Below are 18,699 nucleotides of genomic sequence, written 5' to 3'. Positions count from 1 at the left end.
CATTCCTGGGCATCCAGCCACACAGGCCCCTGGCTGAGCACCTACTATGTGCTGGGTGCCGTGCTGCTGCCATGGATACAGGGGAGAACAAGCGGGTGGGCCACCTGCCTGCATGGAGCTGACCGCCACGTCCATTTATAACCTCAACGGCCACCCTGGGGGTTAGGAGTTGTGAGCTCTGGGCACAGTGAGGAGGGGTGGCACACACAGTTGGGGGTAGCAGAGGTGGGGTTCCAGCCCCACAGCCAGCAGCACCCTTCTCTGGAAACTTCCTCCACACTCCGTGATGAGACACAGGGTTAACAAGTGTCTCCGATGTCACCTTACCAGGTAACACCTGTCCCTTGGAGTCTAGTCTGGTTCTGCCACTCACTAGCCACTCACTTGCCTTGGGATAGGCACCTAACTTCTCTAGGCCTCAGTTTCTTCAGCTGTACAATGGGGGGAAGCCAGGTCAACCCTGCAATGTTGCGGAGATAAGAGAGAGCTCCAGGAGGGCAAGAGTTTTTGTCTGTTGCATTCACTGCTCTATTCCTGTGCCTAGAACAGTATCTGAGCACACAGCAGGCATTCAGTAAACATCTGTTGAGTGAATGAGTGGAGGGCCAGAGCCCTAGCACATAGTAGGTGCTCACTAAATATGTGTTGGACGAATGAGTGGACCTTGAGTCCTCTGGCGCACAGTAGGCATCTGATAAATGTCCATTAAGTGAATTGATGAACAAAAGAATATATACAAATACTGTAGCTTTGTAGTATAGTCTGAAGTCAGGGAGTCTGATTCCTCCAGTTCCGTCTTTCTTTCTCTAGATTGCTTTGGCTATTTGGGGGTCTTTTGTGTTTCCATATAAATTTTAAACTTTTTTGCTCTAGTTCTGTGACAAATGCCATTGGTAGTTTAATAGGGATTGCACTGAATCTGTAGATTGCCTTGGGTATTACAGTCTTTTTGACAATATTGACTCTTCCAATCCAAGAACATGATATATCTTTCCATCTGTTTGTGTTGTCTTCCATTTCTTTCATCAGCATCTTATAGTTTTCAGAGTTGAGGTCTTTTGTCTCCTTAGGTAGGTTTATTCCTAGGTATTTTGTTCTTCTTGAGGCGATGGTAAATGGGAGTGTTTCCTTAATTTCTCTTTCTGATCTTTCATTGTTAGTGTATAGGAATGCAAGAGATTTCTGTGTACTAATTTGTATCCTGCAGCTTTACTGAATTCATTGATGAGCTCTGGTAGTTTTCTGGTAGCGTCTTTAGGATTTTCTATGTATAGTATCGTGTCATCTGCAAACAGTGACAGTTTTACTTCTTTTCCAATTTGGATTCCTTTTATTTCTTTTTCTCTAAGTATTGGTGGCTCACATGTATGAAGGCTTATTAGATAAATCAGGATATGATCATGCAGAAATGCTGGAATTTTTACTCTTTCTAACCTGCAAGGCTAAGAATCCGGGCTTCAGGCAGCAGACAGGCCTGGGTTCAAATCCTAGCTCTGTCCCTTCCTAGCCAGGTACCTTGCGAAGCCTCTCTGTGACAGTGGAAACAGTAACTCCCAACCTCACAGAGACAACGTACGTCATCGGGACAGTGAGTACACATGAGCGTAGTGGCCCACGTACACCTCCACCTGCCCCCGGATCTTCATGCCAGGTGGATTCTGGTGCAATTGAACTTGCGTATATGTTACTTATTCATTTCAAAACATTACTACTAATAAATATATGTTAAAAATCTTAATGATTGTTTTTCAATTAATGGCCCATCCCATCAGGTTAGATTAGATTGAGGATCGAGGGCAGATGCTCAAGAATAAACAATTCCTAGGTCCGAGCCTGCTCTGAGCAGCACAGAAAAGGGGTGAGGATACCCAAGTGGTCTGTTCAGCCTCAAAGCAAGCCAGATGCTGACACACGTGTCTCCAAGTCGGGCCACACCTCCTCCCCTGACAGGCCATCCTGTGAATGCGGCTCCATCGTCTTCTCTCTAGTGCCTACCATAGCAGTAGACATTCCATGAATACTGGGTGAAGAAAAAAAATGCATGTACTTTGTATGTATCATCTCATCAGGATCTGGATGATCACCCCGTCTTGCAGATGAGGAAACTGAGGCTCACCAGTGAGAAGCCATCTGCTCGAGGCTCACACTGCTCAGTGGCAGGGCCTGGATCTGCAGCCATTGCTTTGTCCTTCCACAACATCAGATTAGGAAGCTAAGAGGAAACCTCAACCGCTGGAACTCATGTCTACACACATACATTGTTCAAAATCCACTGAGACACAATGAGTAAAACATACAGAGGCCCAAGACAGGGAGACGCTGGCTTCACTGGCATTAGTCACGATCACACAATAAAAACCAGAATTCCCAGGTCTGAGTCTGAGCAGAGCCTGAGCCAACGGTAACTACAGGAAACTCGATGCAGATTTTTTTTTTTTTTTTGCGGTACGCGGGCCTCTCACCGTCCTGGCCTCTCCCGTTGCGGAGCACAGGCTCCGGACGCACAGGTTCAGCGGCCATGGCCCACGGGCCCAGCTGCTCCGCGGCATGTGGGATCTTCCCGAACCGGGGCACGAACCCGCGTCCCCTGCATCGACAGGTGGACTCTTAACCACTGCACCACCAGGGAAGCCCTCGATGCAGATTTAATGACACCATGAATCATCCCCAAAGACATGCTATCACCGCCCCCCCCCCATTCTTCATCGACACCCTGAAATTAAAGAGGAAATTTAAAATGTATCGATGTTCTTTAACATCGAGGTCTGGATGGGAAACCAGATGTCCTTTGAAGATGGCCTGAAGGTACTGTAACCGAGTCCAACACAGCAGTTGATGGTCTATAATAGAAGCTGACATGGTGCCCAACACTGTGCCTGATGCGGCAGGAAGCACGAGACATTTATTAAATCCCTGGAGTGTGCAGGTGAATTCCGCATCATGAGAGCCACTGTATATTGTGCCTTTAGGCTCTGCAGACGTTATTCAATTTTATCTTCACGACAGTCCTCTAAGTCAGCAACTCTTATAATCTTCCTATTTCACAAATGAGGCTCAGGAAGGATAAGTAATTTGTCATGGAATAAACGGGAGAAACATGAATTTAAACTAAGGAATCCAGCTTCGGGATTCATGTGTCCTGACCACTCTACTCTGCTGCCAGCTATTGCCTTTGACTGTTCCACATTACAGAGTTAGAAATGGAGGCTCAGAGGGCAGATGGAGAGCAAGGAGCAGAGCCGAGGCCCTCACCTCGGCCTCACTGACTATGTACCAATATGACGCTCAGCTAAGCCCCTCACAGCAGAAGACGGGCTGCCTCAGCCTTTCGGAGGGCACACTGTGGGTGTGGGCACGGGATCAACCCACGCAGAAGGGTCAGCAGTGCGAGCAGCTCCAGGTACACTGGGAACCGTGGACTGTAAACCGCGGCAGGAGGCTGGCAAGGGAGAGGCGAGGGGCTGGGGCCTGAAGGCACAGCCTTTCTGGAGGCGGCGGGGTGCAGTCAGGCTTTCGGAAGAGGGGTAGGGTCTGGTGGTGGGAGGGGTTGAGGAAGACACCCCAAGTAGAAGAGCCCTCCTACCAGCTATTAGCTTATTCAGTGGTTTCTGCAAAACCCTGGACCAGCAAGGGCTGATGTCTACATTTCACGGGCAGAGACACTAGGGCTTAGAAAGGCCACTCGGCTGAAGGGAAAGACTCGAAGCAAGGAGGAGGCCACGGGGGTGCGATGCCCAGGGAGGCCTGCTTGATGGCAAGCAGGAAAGCTGTGGAATAAGCAGCAGAGAGGCCCTCCGCCTGGTTATTTCTGGCCTGAAGGTGCAGAGACTTGAGTCAGGAAGCAGACTCTGTAAATACCCTATATTCCTCATAGTATAGTGTTTTTATGAGGCAAGATCACTCTTAAGACTTGCTTGCTGTTTTCTCTGATCTTAAGCAGGTGCTGAGTCCTTGACACTTAAAAAAAATGACCTATTAACTGCCCTCAGTGGACACCTGCTCACATATCTCCTGTGGGTCACCAGAATTTGCCTTGTCTCACTCACACATTCTTACTGGCCACCAGGTACTAGGACCAGTGGGTGTTTTTTTTTTTTGCGGTACGCGGGCCTCTCACGGTTGTGGCCTTTCCCGTTGCGGAGCACAGGCTCCGGACGCGCAGGCTCAGCGGCCATGGCTCACGGGCCCAGCCGTGCATGTAGGATCTTCCTGGACCGGGGCACGAACCTGCGTCCCCTGCATCGGCAGGCGGACTCTCATGCACTGCGCCATCAGGGAAGCCCGGACCAGTGGGTTTTGAACAGAGTTGCCATCAGAATCATGCCTGAAACTCTACCAAAAAAATCAGTTTCAATGGGGGCGGGGAGGTAAGGGGACCATTCTAGTTTAAAAGAGACTAAGGACTAATGGAAGATGTTAATAAGAGGGGAAACTGAGGGTAGGAAGACACAGACGGGGGAATATGGGCGCTCTGTTCTTTCAGCTCAATTTTTCTGTAAGTCTAAACCTTCTCTAAAAAAATAGTCTATTTACTTTTTTTTTTTTTAAGAGACAGACCCAAAGAAACAAAACAACGAGATGCAATGAGTGCCCTTAACAGGATTCTTCTTTCAAAAAGTACAGTGATACAACTTCAGAACAGTTGGGTTAATATGAATGTTGGTATCTTGGATGATACAGTGGATTTGTTCATTTTTTCAGCTGCAATGATGGTGCCAATAGTTAGGAAAAGTCCGTCTTCGCAGGATAAAGATGTGAAATTATCTTAAGGAGAACTGTCATGATGTTTTCGACTTACTTTCACGTTGGGCATAAAAAAAAAAAAAATGTGTTTCGATATAGACAGAAGTAGAGACGAAGGTAAAGACAGAAATAAAGTCAATACGAAAGAAAAACCACTGTCAAATTAAGGTGGAGGCTAGCAGAGTTGACGGTGCCCAGACACCTTCATTGTTTAAAAAAAAAAAGAAGACGAAGAAAGGAGGAGAGAGAGAGGGAAAGGGGAAGGAAAGGACACTTTACGGGTGATTCTACTGACTGATAAAAAAAAAAAAGAAAAGAAAAGAAAACATTTTTACTCGCCCTTCAATGTTCAGCCCCATCGCAGCCACTTCCAGAAGCCTTCGCCCACCTCCCAGGCTGGGCTAGGGGTCTCCTCTGGTCCTACAGCCCCTGTGCTCCCCCAGCCTCTATCCTATTATTGTTTGCTTGCTTGTTTATAACTCCCAACAAGACTGTTAATTCTGAACTAGACTGTATTTTTCTTCTGTGAATTCCCAGGATCTAGAAGAGTCCCTTAAGGGAAGTTCATGGAGTGAAAAGAGTGAAGGAATGGAGGAATAGAAAGATGAGGGATTGTGGGAATGAAGAAAGAGGGGACAAAAGGCTCCATCTGCCTCATCTGGCTGCTTCATTCAGACCCCAGCAGCCCCACTTATGGGTCAACCAAACCCACTTCTCTGAGATTAAAACCAAGAGATTCAAAACCAACTTCCAGTACACAACCTAGAGGGGATTCCTCCTATGTCGAAACCCAATCCAAAGCCTGGTTTTATTTCTAGAGAACTTTATCAACTTCAGAATTGAGAGGGAGCTGGAACCACATCTGGTTTGAACCCCTCATCGTCCCCCTGGAAAAACAGAGAAGGAGAGAGCCTCCGGGGTTCACAATCTGATGAGACGGGAAAGTACTGGCTCTCAAACTTGAGCCTGCCCTCTGATACAACCTCCACAATGTCCTGAAAGAACAAACTGGGTATGTAAAGTAATCACATTGGATTAGAGATTCAACTTGGGTTCAACAGATTTTAAATTACATTTTCAATGCTTTCTTTCACTTTCTACGCATAGGCATTAGCTCAGCTGAGTACTGTACGATGGCAATAACCAACATAAAATCTCTGACTTATTCATAACAGCACCCAGTTCATCATAAAAACGCAGCTTTCAGCGAATGGAAGTTACCCATCCATCCACTCCTCCTTTTAGCCATTCAGGATCATTTGGTGAGTGCCAGGACGCCAGCGGCTGCTGACACTGAGGTGAATAAACCTTGCATTCAAGAAGTTTATAGTCTAGAGGGGAAGGCAGTTCACCAACGTATGACTGGAGGGAAGTACGAGTGACCCTTCGTGTCCTCCTGGGCACGGAAACTAAGGAAGAAATGTTTACTGAGCAAAAGGAGTAGAAAAGTCTCACCCAGCATCCAGCTTGATAGTCTAGCTTGTATCAGAGAAAACTGCTACTTAGGAAAAAGAGAAAAGCTAAATTTAAACTTAAAGGCACTGGAGAGTTCAAAAAATAGGCTTACCTAAATTCAGAGCAGAAATTAGGATGGTGGTTACCTTTGAGTAAGGAGGAGGTCACGACTGGACCAGATACAAGAAGGTGTTAGGGGGCTAGCAACGGTCTGGTTTCAATTTTCGTAGTTATTACAAAGGTATGACCAATTTTTGAAAATTTCAAAAGATGCAGTTTCCAGTATGTATGGTTTGATAAGTTTACTTGACCAAAGTTTAGCTCAGTTAGAGAACCACAGATACTACAAGAACGTTCTGAACTATCAGTGATTAATCCAAATGGTTTTACGCAAACTTGCATCTAACTTAGGTGAGTCTCAAAATTCCTGAAAGATTTGCAGATCTATCGTATAAGACCTGGAGCTCTGGATAGAAAACAGCCCCCCTTCCCATGGAAGCCTGTCCAAGAGTGATGCTGGCTCCAAAGATAAACCCCCGACAGAGCCAGGCTTCTCCGGCTCCTCACTGGCGCAGGCCCTGGGTCCACGGTTAGTATGTCTGCATTGAAAATTTCCGTGCTTCCAGTTTCCACATCTTGCCCACTAATCTTCTTAATACTGATAAAACTGAGAAGAACCCTTTTGTCCTAGGAAGACATAAAACCAGTTTCATGAGAGGCTCATTCATTAAGTACATTCAGGATGGATTAAAATGATCCTGAGCTTGGGGCTTCCCTGGTGGCGCAGTGGTTGAGAGTCCGCCTGCCGATGCAGGGGACGCGGGTTCGTGCCCCGGGCCGGGAAGGTCCCACTGCGCGTCCGGAGCCTGTGCTCCGCAACGGGAGAGACCACAGCGGTGAGAGGACTGCGTACCGCAAAAAAAAAAAAAAAAAAAAAAGATCCTGAGCTCTGGTTCTAAGAATGCAGAGACCAGTGAATAAATGTGCTATTGAAATAAGATTAGCAGTTGATGCTTAACCTACTTTGAGAACAAGCTGTTTTTAACGCCAAATATCATCCATTCACATTTACATAATTAATGAACTAATTACAAACAAGTCTTATCTAATCATTTAAGCAGGTCTCACATGACCCATCCTTGCCCCCACTTCTGCAGTGGAGTAATTGCATTTCCTTGAAAGCAATACAACTTTATTTGGAAGACAGTATCTTAGGGCTTCCCAGGTGGCTCAGTGGTTAAGAATCCACCTGCCAATGCAGGGGACACAGGTTTGAGCCCTGGTCTGGGAAGATCCCACATGCCACAGAGCAACTAAGCCTGCGTGCCACAACTAATGAGCCTGCACTCTAGACCCCGTGAGCCGAAACTACTGAGCCCACGTGCCACGACTACTGAAGCCCTTGCACCTAGAGCCCGTGCTCTGCAACAAGAGAAGCCACCGCAATAAGAAGCCCGCGCACGGCAACAAAGAGTAGCCCCTGCTCACCGCGACTAGAGAAAGCCCGCACACAGCAACAAAGACCCAACGCAGGCAACAAAAGACAAAAAAAACAAACGAAAAACCCCCTATAGTTTAGACCTTTTTACTGATTCAAGCCCGCCTTATCCTACATAAAAATCCACGGGGGTTGATCAAAGGAGGATGGTGGTGTCTAAATCTTTTGCTTTTTTTTCTTTCTTTAATTTATTTATATGGTTGAGCTGGGTCTCGTTTGCGGCGCGGGGTCTTGGTTGTGGCTTGGGCGCCTTAGTTGGGGTACTCGAACTCTCAGTTGCGGCATGCACATGGGATCTAGTTCCCTGACCAGGGATCGAACGCCGGCCCCCTGCACTGGCAGCACGGAGTCCTATCCCCTGTGCCACCAGGGAAGTCCCTCTTTTGCTTTTAAACTAAGAACCACAAGCCAAGAGTATGGGGCTGCAAATGTTTACAGAAAGCAAATTTTTCCCTGAAAAAGGAAAAGTTGTAATGCCGTCTTTTAGCCAAATGAAAAAGCAGTTGTGTTAAATCAGTACCAAAGCAAATGATACGTACAACAGTAATTAGCGAAGATTACACAGTAATTAAAATCACGATGATTATGTGAGTGAGAATAATTTATACAATAATCTCCACGCTCACACTGCAATATGGTACAAGTCCAATAGCAACAGTGCAGAGCCATGTTTGGTAATAAATTCAAATCACAGCATCTCTAATTATGTGGTGACAGATCGGTCATTGAAATTGAGGGATAAATAAAGTCTCTGACCAGGATACACACAATTTTATTTGGACTTCCCAAGGCTACCAAATGGGGATCCCAAACACTCCAACACTCCCCATCCCTCCCCCAACAGAGGGAGCCCCAGACCATCAGGTTCCCCCACTATATTCCAAAAATTCTTGTTCCATGCTGCTAGCAACTTGCTCTGTGATACAAGACAGTTACCCCGTCTGGCAAAGCCACACGTGGCTCTTCATATCAGCATCATCCTTCTAATCACCCTATCAGAGTGATTAGAGAGGCCATCTAACTTCCATCCACTGGTCATTTATTCGCTCAATGCACCCACTATGTGCTAGACACCGTGGCGGGTGCTGAGGTAAGAAGGAAAAGAGAAAGCTTATGTCCTTAAACGGTTCACAGCCTAATGAGGGAGACAGACACCCGAACATATGATCCTAACATATTATGGAAAGTGCTATGGGAGAGGGAATCGTGGGGTCTGCAGAACCACGGCAGAGGGGCATGTGACCCAGCCAGGGAGTCAGCGAAGTCTCCTGAGGCAGGTGACACTTGAGCTGAGTCACAAATAAGAGTTCATGGGCTTCCCTGGTGGCGCAGTGGTTGAGGGTCTGCCTGCCGATGCAGGGGACACGGGTTCGAGCCCTGGTCTGGGAGGATCCCACATGCTGCGGAGCAACTGGGCCCGTGAGCCACAACCACTGAGCCTGCGCGTCTGGAGCCTGTGCTCCCCAACGAAAGGCCGCGAGAGTGAGAGGCCCGCGCACCGCGATGAAGAGCGGCCCCCGCTCACCGCAACTGGAGAAAAGCCCTCGCACAGAAACGAAGACCCAACACAGCCAAAAATAACCAAATAAATTAATTAATTTAAAAAAACAAAAAAAACAAATAAGAGTTCATGAGGTTAAGAAACATGGGAAGGGGGTCCAGTCAGAGCGAAAACCATGGACACAGGACCAAGGGTGGGAAAGAGCACGGCGTTTGAGGGAGCAGCATAAACCGTTTGGGGCACAAAGCATGAAGAAGAGATACAGGGAAATGAGACCAGAGAAGCAGACAAGAGCCAGGTCACAGAGGGCACGGGAAGCCCACTAAGGTGCCTGAATTCCATCCTGTTCTATCCTGTAAGGCAGAGGTCACAAAAGGTTTTCTATAAAGGACAGATAGCATATATTCTTGGCTTCGGGGCCATACGATCTCTGTTGCAACTACTCGATTTTGCCACCATAATGCAAAGGCAGTCATAAAGAAGATGTAAAATTAAAAAAAAAAACAAAAAAAAAAACAAGAGCATGGCTGTTGATCCAATAAAACTTCATTTACAAAAGCAGGTCAAGGGCCATAGTTTGCCTGTGGGTGGTAGTTGGCTGACTCCTGCTGTAGGTGACGGGAAGCCACCGAAACCAGATTTTCATTTGAGACAGATCATCCTGGCTGAAGCTCAGAGGAGAGACTAGAGGAGGGTGGGGTTGGAAGGTCTTTGCCAGAGTCTAGAACAGAAATGATGGTAGCCTGACTTCAAGGTGCTGACAGTGAGGATGGAGAGAAGTAAAAAGGGTCAGGGGTATTTGCTTGGCCACTTCCCTGGTGGTCCAGAGGTTAAGACTCCATGCTTCCACTACAGGGGACGTGGGTTTGATCCCAGGCTGGGAAAGTAAGATCCCACATGCCGCGCAGCCCAGCCCAAAAAAAAAAAAAAAGCATTTGCTTAAAGGGGGGAGGGGCAGAATAAACAAGATTTAGGGATCAGCTGACTGGGGATGAGCGAGAGGGCTGAGAGCCTCAGATGAGTCAAGGGCGCCAGCTTGGGTGGCTCTGTGGATGACAGAACCACCAAATGATACTGATGACACTGGTGGGGGAAAGGGAGGAGTCTGCCCGCGGATACGCTGGGTTCAGACACCAGGGAGACATCCAGGTGGCGAGCTTCTAAAGGTAGGCGCTTAGATATGATACACGCGTTTGAAACCTGGGAGAATGTAAGAGCTGGAGGGCTAGATCTGGGGGTCATCCGCTTACAGTGAGGGAGTTAAAATCACAACAGGATTGCCTGGGACCAGGTGGAGAGAAAAACAGCAGGTGAGAGCAGCATCGCGTGATCCCCAGCACTGGCGGGGCTGGGGAGAAGTTTGGGGAGCTCCAAGGAGCAGAAACAGCTACAAGGCCGGGCAGGCAGGGAGTTCTGAGAAGTGTCTGACAGAAGCCAGTGCAGGAGAGAAGTCCAGAAAAAGATCAAGACTGGAGCACGTCCCCTGGTGTGTCCCTCTGGGAGCCGCTGACACGGTGAGAAGTTTCAGTGCAGTGGCGGGGGCAGGCTCAGGGCTGGAGGAAAGTGAGGCAGAAACGTGAGGTGAGTGAAGATGGTGCATGTGGGCCTTGCTTTGAACAAGTTTGGCTCCAAAGGGAAGGGAAAGGTGATGGGTGAGGACACAGTTAGAACGGGGAGGACCCGAAGGTGCTTATAACCTGTGGAGGAAGGACAACCAGAAAGGCAGAAGCCGAGGATGCAGGAGAGAGAGGGGATGCTGGGCGCGCTGCAGGGGAGAAGGGGCAGCGGGATACGGATTCGACTTGAACAGGACTGGATCTTATCTTCTGAGACCGGAGGGAAGACGAGGGCAGAGAGAGATGGATTTACAGACACCACAGAAGTTCAGGCCATGATTTTCTTTTCTTTGAATGAACCAGGAGTTTAGGGTGTCTCCTTAGAGTGAGGAATCAGGGCCGGAGGAAAGTCAGGATGGTTTGGAATAACTGTCCAGTAAAATGAAAGAAACAACAGACCAGTGATAAGACATCAGCATCTGAACAGCTGGTTCAATTAACGGTCATCAGTGCGTGGACCCTGCAGAACTGTGTGACTGACCAAGGCTGGGGTTCTGTGGGACGTGGGGATGGGGGTCTAGACAGAAATGGGGCTTGGACCTGCCTTGGAAAGCCTGAGGTGCTGTGAGGCCCAGAGGGGAGAGGAGAGAAGCCTTTTCTGGAGCACTCTTCCGGCAGGGCAATGGTCTGGAGGGCAGGAGGGGGAGGCCAGGCACCCTGCATGGCCGGGGAGAGCATACCAGCCCTGGACGCCCTGGTACCACCTACAGCTGGCCGTCCAGAGAGACTCCTGAGCCAAGCGTGGCTGCCACCACCAAGCCCATAAACTCCTTCCCCGGGGGCCACGGAGGTAATTTAGCGTCTCCGTCACCAGAAGCTCTTGCATTTATCAGCAGCAGCTGCATGATTCCTGGGCTGGAAATCATAAAGCTTTAGGTGTATTTCTCTTGAGCTGACATCCCCTTATAAACAATACAAGGAATGCTTTTATTTTTTTGGCAGAAGACTGCTTTCTCTCTCTCTTCTCTTTTTAGAGTGACCTTCTTTCTCAGTCAAGCTTGGGAATGCCCAAGGGACTCATTTCTTGAGCCCTGTGATATGCCAGGGAATACGGGGGGCGCGGGAGCACACAGGAGCCTTGTATGCTATCCTGCCTCCTCGCACAAACAACGCCCGGATGATCTGGCAGCATCTAGTCAAGTTTAAAACGCAAATTCCCTTTGACCCCGAGAATCATTTGCCTGTGTGCATAAGGACGTGTGCTTTTTTTTTTTTTTTAAAGGCTTACAGGTTAATAGCAAATACCCTGAACTCAACTAAAAGTGAAACAGGAAGACTGCAGTTTAGTAAACCCATGGCATCATTTAAAGGCATCACTTAAAGATCTTCTGCAGGAATGTAAAAGAATGAGAGACTTATGCGGACTGACAGGGAGAGATCTCCACGGTATATCGTTGAGGGAAAGAAGCACTTCGTAAGAATTTAGGTAGAGCATAATATACATAAAATAACATCATACCATTTATGTGTTTTAAACGCCCACAAAAATGCTATGTATTTGCTACAAGTACATGTATGTTTACAAATACACAGAGAAAGATGTGGAAGGGTACACGCCAAACTGAAGACGATGGATACCTTTGGGCAGGGAACTGAGGTTGGGGTGGTAGCCAAGGGGACTGTAGCCTTCTCAGATATATTCTAAGTTCTTAAAAGGGAGAAGGATTTATAGATTATAAAGCTGGAGGTCAAGGCACCTGAACTCTGGGTTGGTCCTTACTATAAGCTTAGGTAAGATATTTCCTTCTGCAGACCTCAGTTTTTCCCATTTATATAATGAGAGAATTGGACTAAATAATCCGGTGGTCCCTTCGAACTCAGAAGTTCTAGAACCTTTAAATTGTAAAGGTATTCCAAGGACAGGGCTTAAAATGTTCAGGGCTTAATGCCATGGAATCTGGCACTCAGTAGGCACTTAATAAGTATCTTTTGGATGGATGTTGAACGTTGAATAAGGATCCTTATACGGTTTTAATATTAGTAACAGGCCAGCTCTTTGCCGGTAAACTCTGCCAGGTGAGCAATCCACCTCCTGGATAAAAGTCAGAGTCATGGCAGTGTGGCAAACACAAACACGGGCTTCGGAGGCGTTCAAACCTGGGTTCAAATCCTGCCTCTTTCACTTACTTGCTGAATGACATGGAGCAAATTTCTGACCCTGAGTCACAGTCAGTGATGAGCTGTGACCAAGTAAAGTTAGTATTTCTGCTCAAGTGTTGATGTTATGGTCAGCTATTCATTCAACAAACATTTATAGAGCACCATCTGTGTGCCAGCCCAAGGGACACCAACATGAAGAAAACCTGACAAGGAGCTTGTGGTCTCTTCTTGCCTCCTGCCCCACTGCTGCCCTTGGTGCAGGCCCCTCGGCTCTGAACTGCAGCTGGACAAGCCTGAGGACTTGGAGGGGGAGCAGGCAGGAAAAGGGGTACTAAGCTCTAAAGAGGGCTGCCCGGAGGCGCTGCCTGAGGCGCAGCTACAGGAACTGGGGTGTGGCCGTCTTTGCCTCAATCAGTTGTTCCCTAACCTCTGGGCCTCAGATCCCTCTTGTGCGACATGGGGGTAATGACATCAGTCTCCTGGGGTTACTCTGGGCATCAAATAGATACCAACACTAATAAAGCAGCTAATTTTCTTGAGCTCTTTCTAGGGCTCTGAGTGCATCCTCTCATTAACCCTGACAATGATCTACTCACAAGAAAACACGAACAGAGAAGTTAAGCAACTCGCCCCAAACTTATGGTTACCAGTGGGGAATGGTGTGGGGGGGAGGGATAAATTGGGAGATTGGGACTGACATATACACACTACTATATATAAAATAGATGACTAATAAGGACCTACTGCATGGTACAGGTAACTCTACTCGATACTCTGTAATGACCTATGTGGGAAAAGAACCCAAAAAAGAGTGGATACATGTATATGTATAACGGATTCACTTTGCTGTCCATCTGAAACTAATACAACATTGTGAATCAGCTAGACTCCAATAAAAATTATTTTAAAAAAACACAAAAATTTGCCCCAAATCTCGCAGCTTCAGAGGAGCGAATGCGGGATGGGAAGCCAGATGCTCTGACTTCAGTCCGTGTACTGAAACCACTGCGGCCTCCCACCTCCCACTCAAACGGGTGCCAAACAACTCAGGGTATAATTCCTTATCATGCACCCTAGTATAATTATAGTTGTGAAACTTGGGTACTATGTTAATGAGCTTTCACATTCAGCTCTGTCTGCCTCCAGTTCTGCTTCTGCTGCCTTATACATTGGCTGATGGGGAAAAACAGAGGTATTCAGTTATCAGGAGAGAAAAAGTCCTCCTCATTTGGAGTTCATAGAGGACATGACTCTTTCTCCACACAGGTCTTTGTTTTTAATTAAGAGCGGTAATCAGATAAGCTTGCTTTAATTAACTCCCCCAATGCACCCCATTCTCAGAGCCTCCCTTTGATATTTTCGACATCAAACCTTTCAGCCTAAGATTATCAGCAGACATGTGCCAGATATTTGCCATTTCCCGAATATGCCCAAAAGCTTGGAGTGAACTTCCACCCCTTTCTTTTTGTAGAGACAACTCCCTGCTTCAGAGCAAACACGTTTCAAGTCAGGAAGGGGTTGTCTGGGTTTGCTCCGCTAGTTTGTGATTTTTCTTTCTATCTCATCACACTGGTGTTCCTCTGTTATCACACAAGCATTTGTGCGCATTTCATCTTAATTACGCATCTGCTTAATCCATAATTTCTGATTTATGGCCATTAGCTCCTAATTACAAGAGGGCTGCCCTTGAAAAGGAAAACCAAACGAGCTGAGTGGAATGGAGCTGAAAAGCAAGAGGAAAGATGGATTTAAGTCCTACAGCTAAGGCTGAGCCCTGGGGCCCATTTGTTGGAGCAACTTATTGTTGCCAATCCTATAGATTTGTGAGGGTCCCATCTCAGGCTGTGGCTGAATTTGTCTCCTTCTATGGTAGGAAAAAATACATAAAATTCTGACATTCAAACAAAGCTGAAATTTCTGAGGAGGAAATCATCCAGCCTAACAGTTTTTATATGGACTCCCCATTAAAAGAAAAACAAACCCCAAAAAACTTTAATATGTTTATAGAGAAAACTTTAAATCCAAAACTATCTATAAGTGGAAAACTAGTGGGATTTGCCTTAGATAGAAAACAACTATAATAAATCCACAGCTATTTTTTAAAATGTTCACCCCCTGCTATTTAAAATCATCTGGGAAACTGTGCTTTAGGGAGGGCTGTATTAGATTCTCATCATTTCACCTGTTTGGAGCAGTAAACACAATTATATTTCCTGTTTTACAGGTGAGGAAGTGAAGGCTCAGAGAGGGTAACTGGTCTGCCTAAAGTCACACGGCTAGGAAGTGGCAGGGTCATACCTCAAACTGGACCATGCTTGTCCTTGTCTAGGACAGAGGAAATGGAAGACTTGAACAGCAACCTTCAAAGCCTGAGATTCTTTCAGCTATTGGTCATCCAGAGGCAGCAGGGAGATACTCTTACCTGGGCCTGAGGATACAGCTGCTGATGGCTGACTGTCGAGAAGGGGTCCTCACCGTGTCTGTGGCCAGGGACAGAGTACAACTCAACCAGGACTGCAGACTGCCCTCTGGCTGGGAGCTGAGGATGGAGACGTTATCTCTAGAACCAGAATGCAAGATATTGTCAACATGACGACAACTACAGTAACAGTAATAACTAGATAGTCACCCCTTAGCATAAGCCAGGCATTGTGCTAAGCGCTGACATGCATAACTTTAATCAGTGCTCACAATACCGTCCCTGAGCGGTGGGAGCCAGTGCTGCACCTCTTACATAGATGAGAGTAATGGGATTTGGGGAGGCCAGCTTGGGTCTTGACTAAGGTCACCCAATTCCAACGCCCGTGCTAATAACCACTGCTCTTCCTTGGGAAGATAAACACTCTAATATAGATGCTGAGGTATCTCTAATTTTGGAGTAAAGTTTGGTACTGAACTGCATACCAAATGATATGGTCATGGAATATGTCAAGTGTGAAAGCCTTAACTCCTTGCCTACCTAAGCTGGAATGTCTTTGGGGACAGAGACTTAATTGTAGGCCCCCTGTTTCTGAAAGCAGCACAGGGAGAGGCCTGTGTGGGCCTCTCATTGCTGTGAGTATTCAATGATTATTTTATTTTCTGGTTGATATATTCACTCAAATATGTATTATATATAATATATAATAAATTTATACATTGATATATACACACATTTCTTTGTTTGTTTATAGAGCACTCTATGCCAGGCACCATGGGAAGGAACTATAAACATGAACCCAACATTGACCCTGCCCTCAAGACCCCATTTTAGCAGAGTAGACATCTATACAAATAACCATAAAAGAAAATTATCAATGCTGTAGATAAAGACAAGATAGGTTCTAAGGAGGACAAGGAGGGAGCCTTGATTTGCTTCTTGGAGGCATAAGGGAAGGAATCAAGTAGTGGCAGTTGAGCTACATCTTGTGTGAAGGTTAGGGCTTGGCTACTCAGGCCTGGAAGGAACAGCACACACATAGGTACGTAAGGCATGGATGGTATGGAAAGCAGGAGTCCCAGGTGGAGGGGGAAGTAAGGGTCAGAATGTGCAGGGCTCAAATGTCAGTCTAAAAAGTCTCTTCTGAGGCAAGGGGGAGCCACTGACGGTGTCTGAGGACAGTGGCATGGTAAGTCACGGGCTTCTCTTTGTCTGTGAGAAGTTGGACGGTTCAGTAGTACACCCCCGGGGCTACATGTTATGACCATGGAGTCAGAGCTCTCGTGGGCACTGGGGATAACTCTCCAGGTGGGTGTGGATGTTTCTTCTGCAAACTGGACACAGAGGGCCAGGGGCTCGTCTTGGGCATTAGTGCAATCGGCTCAGTTCTACTCAGGGTTAACTTACGTCTCTTTTCTGCCACTGCCGCTACAATCCACTGCTGTCTGGACACTAGAAGAAGGCACAAGAAAGAGTCTGTTATCCTTGTGCTGCCAGGGGCTGGGGAAGAACCCAGTCTTTGACATAAAATAAACTTGGGTTTGAGTCCCACCTCCAACCTTTGCCACTGTGTGATCTCAGGCAAGTCACTTGACTTCTCTGAGTCTCCTGTGTCTGAGTCTCCTGTGTCTGAGTCTCCTGTGCTCTTTTGTAAAATGCAGCTAATAATGGGCCTCCTCCCCCAGAGTTGTGGATCAGACTGAGATAACCCTTATAAAGATCTCAGCATGGTTCTTGGCAAATAAGCAATGTTAATTAAAGGGTAGCAACCATTTCCACTCGTCTTGTTTTAGTCCAACTAGTACTGCTATTAATAGCATCATAATTGTCAGTGAGCACAGCATTTGCTCTATATTCCTTGTGAGTGCTTGCAAATCAGAAACGGGGATGCAGTGGTCGGTTTTCCCAGTGCGTTCTGGGAAACTCTGAGCTAATTACAATAGTAGCTATTCTCTTGGGAGCATCCCTTGATTCAACAAATACGCATTACACACGATCCCACTAACCACCTTGCCAGTTTCCCTCCTGGAGTTGAGGAAGCTGACACCCTTGTCCAAGGTCACGCAGCTTTGAATCCCAGGTCTGTAAGAGCTCCTCAGCTCATGCTCTTAACCAGAGGCAACCACCCAGTGTACGGGTGCAGACACCCAAACCACAAACCTCAGACACCTGAGCCGTCATTTTAATCCTGGCTCCTCAGGCCGGGACCTCCCAGCTTTATTCTTCAGTGAAATCTGGGCAATTCCTTCCCAGAAGCCCTGGTCACTTCCTCTGAAGGATGCACCTGCAGCTCCTTGGTCCCTACCCTCAAGGGCTAGTCACTCTCGGGGTCTCTACTAACACTTATTCATCCCCGCCAGACTGAAAGAGTCCCTCACAGGCCAAGAAAACATCTTATTCGTCCCTTTAGCCCCAGGGCAAAGGCTAGAGCAGAAGTTCTCTCAGAGGATGCCTGGTGAATCCAATAGAAGAGGGGTCTGTAAATGACGGCCATGGGCCAAATCTAACCTACACATCTGCTCCTATAAATGAAGTTTTATTGGAACACAGCCACCCCCACTCATTTGCATTCTGTCCACGACTGCTTTTGCTCCACGGTGGCAGAGCAGAGTAGTTGCAACAGAGACCACGTTGTCTGAAAAGCCTGAAATATTTACTATCTGGCCTTTTAAAGAAAAATGTGTCGACCCCTCCAGTATTAACAAAAAGCACTTGTTGTGAACGACCCCTTGAGAGGCAGAATAACGACCCCACAGATGTCAACATCCTTAATCCCTAATCCCAAGAACTTATGACTGTGTTTCCTGACATGTTAAAAAGGGCTGCGCCGATGTGGTTAAGGTTAAGGATCTTGAGACAGGGAGGTTATCCTGGATTACTGGGGTGGGCCCAGTCTAATGACTCCAATCCTTAAAAGCAGAGACCTTTTCCCAGACGTGGTCAGAGGGACACGTGGCTATGGAAGAAGAGTCAGAGATGCAACATTTCTGGCTTTGAGGATGGAAGGGGCCACAAGCCAAGGCATGTGGGTATCCTCTAGAAGCTGGAAAAGGCAAGGAAATGGATTCTCCTCTAGAGTTTCCAGAGGAACACAGCTCTGCTGACACCTTGATTTTGGCCCAGGGAGATTAGACTGGACTTCTAATGAACAGAACTGTAAGTTAATAAGCCATAAAATTTGAGCTAATTTGCTATGACAGCAATAGAAAGCCCCTGCAATAGAATAAAAGTATCTCTGTGAGTGACCCTAAATCTTCTTGAGGATCTATATAAATTTTTTCTGATACAGCTTCTAAACAAACTATTTAAAAATACTTAAAAACTTTAACTGAAGTGGCCAGTGTGAGTAGACCCAGCTTTATTCCTG

General features: G+C 46.9%; 1 protein-coding gene across 1 annotated transcript in view; it reads right to left on the bottom strand.

Moving 5' to 3' along the window:
- The window catches only part of MYO18B (myosin XVIIIB), a 227,650-nt gene that overhangs the window by 5,655 nt on the left and 203,296 nt on the right, over window positions 1–18,699 (bottom strand). The window contains exons 40-41 of the mRNA XM_007461210.1: window positions 16,740–16,784; window positions 15,336–15,473 (exon numbers count right to left, since the gene is read on the bottom strand). Coding sequence (XP_007461272.1) covers window positions 15,336–15,473; window positions 16,740–16,784 — 183 coding nt within the window. The remainder of the gene's footprint in view (window positions 1–15,335; window positions 15,474–16,739; window positions 16,785–18,699) is intronic.

Source organism: Lipotes vexillifer, unplaced genomic scaffold (assembly GCF_000442215.2).
Source record: "Lipotes vexillifer unplaced genomic scaffold, Lipotes_vexillifer_v1.1 scaffold691, whole genome shotgun sequence".
Taxonomy (NCBI): Eukaryota; Metazoa; Chordata; class Mammalia; order Artiodactyla; family Lipotidae; genus Lipotes; species Lipotes vexillifer.
This window is presented reverse-complemented; position numbering and strand designations above follow the sequence as displayed.